Raw genomic sequence first — 4,189 nt, forward strand, 5'->3', positions numbered from 1 at the left:
ATTATTCTCTCAAAATTATCTAATCAAACACGTTGTCTAGAGATGAATTTGCCATCATGGGTCTGAAACATGAGAAAATATAATAAGCAACAAAAGGATTTGTTCCAAGCAGAACATTTGCAGACAAAAAATCCCTCAATGTTGGGGATCCACGTTTTAATTTTTCATTCGGGTACGCAACTCTGTTGTGCCTGTGAAATAAGTTAGAAGACCCAGCCCATTCAACTCTCGTGGTTGCCATTTTACAACAAGGGTTAGAGAGTTAAATTATTCAAGGCTTTTACAACGCAATTTCAAAAGAGAAAAAGGTCAGGGTTGGTATTTTTTTTCGCAAAATATGCAGATTTTTATGATGTAACTAGTCGAATCTTTTGTCTCGTCAAATTATGAACAGATTTTTTAAAATTATTTCAGAAATTATTTCAGATAACGCAAAAATGTTCGGGCAGAATAGACTGAAATGACACTTATTATCCTAGTGACGGAAACGTTGTTGTATTAAGTACTTCTTGAAGAAAAGCCGTCGTTAATATAAAAAGAAGAACTGGATTTAACTTTTCGCTAGTTTATTTCTTACAAGAAGGTATGGGTGTAAGAGATAGGACGTAAAAAATATTAATTAGCTGAGGTCTCTTCCCTTTCGATTGTTAACCTGACCGTGTAACGAAAAATTCTTCCATCGAAAAATGCCTTACATATTTTCATATAAGCAGGCTTTCTTTAAGGAAGAGATTTTGAAAAATTTTTAACAGTTTTTTGAGATTCTCGATTATTCACATTTCCAACTAAACAGGTTTCTTCAACATGACCTAAGAATTCCACAGTGGCTAAGAGAATGATGGCAATTTTGCCTACTTAAAAAGTATCATGCTTAATGAGCATACTGTGAGGTCCAACCGTAGACTTTTTAATGATCCACTTGCCGTTAAAATTAATTGTCGGTAATTGCGAAAATTCTTAAGCGTGACGATAATAGTCTTTCTGTCCAAATTACTCAAGCTGTAGTTCCAACTATTTTTTAAAAAGTAATGTGTGGTCTGTATTTACGAGCTATCAAGTTCTTATTTGTGTACTGGTTGAACACGTTTATGGCAGTATTTATTTTCTTTCGGAGATTATGTGGTATGGTTACGTCACTATGAAATTTTATATTTTATCATCAACTAATTCATTTCGCTCAATTGTTTATTACTGTGTTTATCCTCTATTTTTTTGTTCGTTAAACCGATTTGCCTAACTACTGTAAAAATGTATAGACGTGAATGATTTCACTATGAAACCGCCCATTTAACAATCAAGTGTACTTTGCAGAACAAGTCCAAAGCTTACTATTGCGTAATACAATTAACGTCACCGGAACCGAAAACATGCAATAAATTCCAGTCATTAACACAGAATCTTTTTTTATTTTGGAAGTCTAGTTGCTTATTATTTCGATAGCACAATTGCTATTTTTCCATGACAGGTTTGTAACCTGTCATGGAAACACGAAATCTGTTACGGCTCGGTGGCAGGCTCTTTCAATCAGGGTAAATCGTACGAATCCATTGAAATAAGCCTGTCTGCAGAAACTTCTTTCAGGACCTTTCTACTATTTCCATAACACTTTCGTACAAGGACTGAAATTTTTAGGGATATGTTGTATTTTTCATTTTTTGTAATGCCTGTTTTAATGACCAGTAAATCTGATTAACTATAAAAAGAAAATAATGGATTAAATAAAGTATATAATAGTTTTACTTTTGTTTAGATAAATCCTATTATTGTTCATGCATATCCTTTATACTCCACAGGAAGTATATTGACGTCGCAGCAAGAGGAAATTGCCGACACCCATATGTTGGCCATAACTTGAAACCACTCAACTTGGAGATATCAAGATGGCGGCGTATATCAGCAGTGCTCAAATTCACCAACGTTGAGATACCAGGTGGCTTGATATCATGTTCAAAGTCAAAAGATTATCGGCGTAAAACAATGGAAATTTCAAGTTCTTCACAAAAATGGTGCGAAGTCTAACAGTTAAATTGGCATTTGATAATTTTTACGTGTAAATACAGTCATACTTCACGCGGTGTTAGCTTGACGCCGGATTTCTAAATATCCCAAATACGGTAGTAAGACAATGTGTCCGTGAGTATTCGGGAAGTGCAGTTTGTCTCACAGATACTAAAATAAAAACATTATAGAATTTTTAAAGCCTTGTTCGTGTTACGGAGATCTGCTCTTAGGGAATTTCTATACCAGATTAGTTTTGGAGTCGTGTTAGGTTAGATTAGTTAAGGGGCATGGACCAGTATATGAGGAGGCTACTGCAATAACAAAGTAGAGGATTACCACACAATACAATAGAACATCGCTTTATAAGGGAACAATGTTCTACAACGTGACGACATATGGAAGGAGCTTTGACGTCGTATGTTTTTGGCAATGACTACATAATATTTTTAACACAAAAACAAAACGCATTTGACGCTCTGCTTTAAACCATCAGCCTATTCTTAAGCTTATTTTGCGTCCTAGGAAAATACATTTTGGATCAATTAATTGTTTTTTACTGTCATAATAACGTCATTCTCAGTGACCACAATGTCGTAAAAATACGTCATAGCAGCTATCTGAAATAAGTCCGACATTGCTAGCAAAGGAAACCTTCAGAAACAAGTTAATATAAGTATGTATACGTAAAATTTTGGAGTGATTATTCTGTCGATAAAAAAGTTGGTTTCTGTGCTCTGCGATCACTTAAAGACAAGAGACACGCAATTACTTCGGTAGGTTTTAAAAGCCATAAACAATGTCTGCTTTCTCACTACCAGTTTTTTGCACCTGAAGTATAATTTTTTCTTAATGGTAATTTTTTGACAATCACGGTTGAAACTCCAACGCCGCCGTTTTTTACATACAAATTTTTGACCCCCCCAAAATCATTGCACTGAACATGCAAAGATTTTGTTTTTCCTCTTTTTCTTTCTGTCTTTTTTTTTGTTATTACTTTTTCGTTGCAAGAAATAAAAACATGTTGTGCGGTAAGTAGCTACATTCAAAAATTGATTTCCTTTTTTGTGTGTTGGACACTTTAATTTCTGCCCTTTACCCTTATATATTGGGATATAATTGGGATTAACAAAAAATTACTTCTATTTCTGCAAATATTCACACTACAGTGACCAAGTCATCACATAAGATGGGTTTCTTCAACAGACTTCTTCTCTCAGTTTTACTGAGTGGTATTTAAGACAGGAACTTCATGGTTCCAGTAAGCACAATGCTGTACCACTAAGCCACTTTGTAAAGTTATATTTTTAAAAACGTTTCACGCAAGTGAAAGAATTAACCAAAAATAGATTTAAAACATGTTTTTTTATGAAAAGTTTTAATTATTAAGATCCTTAAACTTTTAATCCACCAAATGGTTTAATTTGATTTAATTGTCGTTGGAAAGAAGGTTTCGGAAAGAGTACATCACGAAAAGCATTCACCTTTAACGTCTGACGGTGAGGCGGATGCGGGTTTTTTTTCCAAAAATAACTTATTTTCATCATTTTAACACATTCTACAACTTTAGAAATTGTTTATCGTTTTCGACAATCGTGAGGTCTTTACTTTAAAAAAAATTAAAAGCCAGCCCAGATCGTGGTGCTTCCTGTCCTTCACTTTTAAAACGAATTTCAGACCTTCCTTTTTTATTTTAACAAGAAACTGGTTTACACTCAATAAAACTTACTATTTGGTCAAGCAGCATTTTAAAACTTAATTCTATACTACCCTAAAAACTTTTAGAACTAGAAAGAAGTTAATTTTGTGTTGCAGGTAGCATTATGAAAAAATAGAATATTTCGTGACAAGTAAGGTAACTATTATACCTGCAGAAATTAGTTAAATGAAAAGCGATGCTTTTTCCTTGCTTAAAAAATAACTTGGCTAAGACACACGGTAACTGGATTAAGTTGTAAATCGCATAATCGCATCAAGTATTTTTATTGCACTTGCTGCTCCTTGGTACATGAAAATATACCACTAAAAGTAACGTCATCACAACACGGTATGAGGACATCTTATTTTTGTGCGAATTCCCTTAATTGGTGGCCTTATTTTTGTTTGCTTATTTTCCTGTTTGTTTGTGTATTTGCTTGTTAAATTGTTATTTGTTTTTTGTCCGATCGATCGATTGATTGTTTCTTGCTTA

General features: G+C 33.7%; 1 protein-coding gene across 1 annotated transcript; it reads left to right on the forward strand.

The window, feature by feature from the left end:
- The first annotated feature begins 994 nt into the window (after positions 1 to 994).
- Positions 995 to 3,304, forward strand: LOC130647665 (uncharacterized). The gene is made up of 2 exons (XM_057453606.1): positions 995 to 1,122; positions 1,751 to 3,304. The coding sequence occupies exons 1-2, from the start codon at positions 1,029 to 1,031 to the stop codon at positions 2,017 to 2,019; spliced, it is 363 nt and encodes a 120-aa protein (XP_057309589.1). The 5' UTR covers positions 995 to 1,028; the 3' UTR covers positions 2,020 to 3,304.
- Positions 3,305 to 4,189: the final 885 nt, after the last annotated feature.

The sequence above is a fragment of the Hydractinia symbiolongicarpus genome, chromosome 6 (genome assembly GCF_029227915.1).
Source record: "Hydractinia symbiolongicarpus strain clone_291-10 chromosome 6, HSymV2.1, whole genome shotgun sequence".
NCBI lineage: Eukaryota > Metazoa > Cnidaria > Hydrozoa > Anthoathecata > Hydractiniidae > Hydractinia > Hydractinia symbiolongicarpus.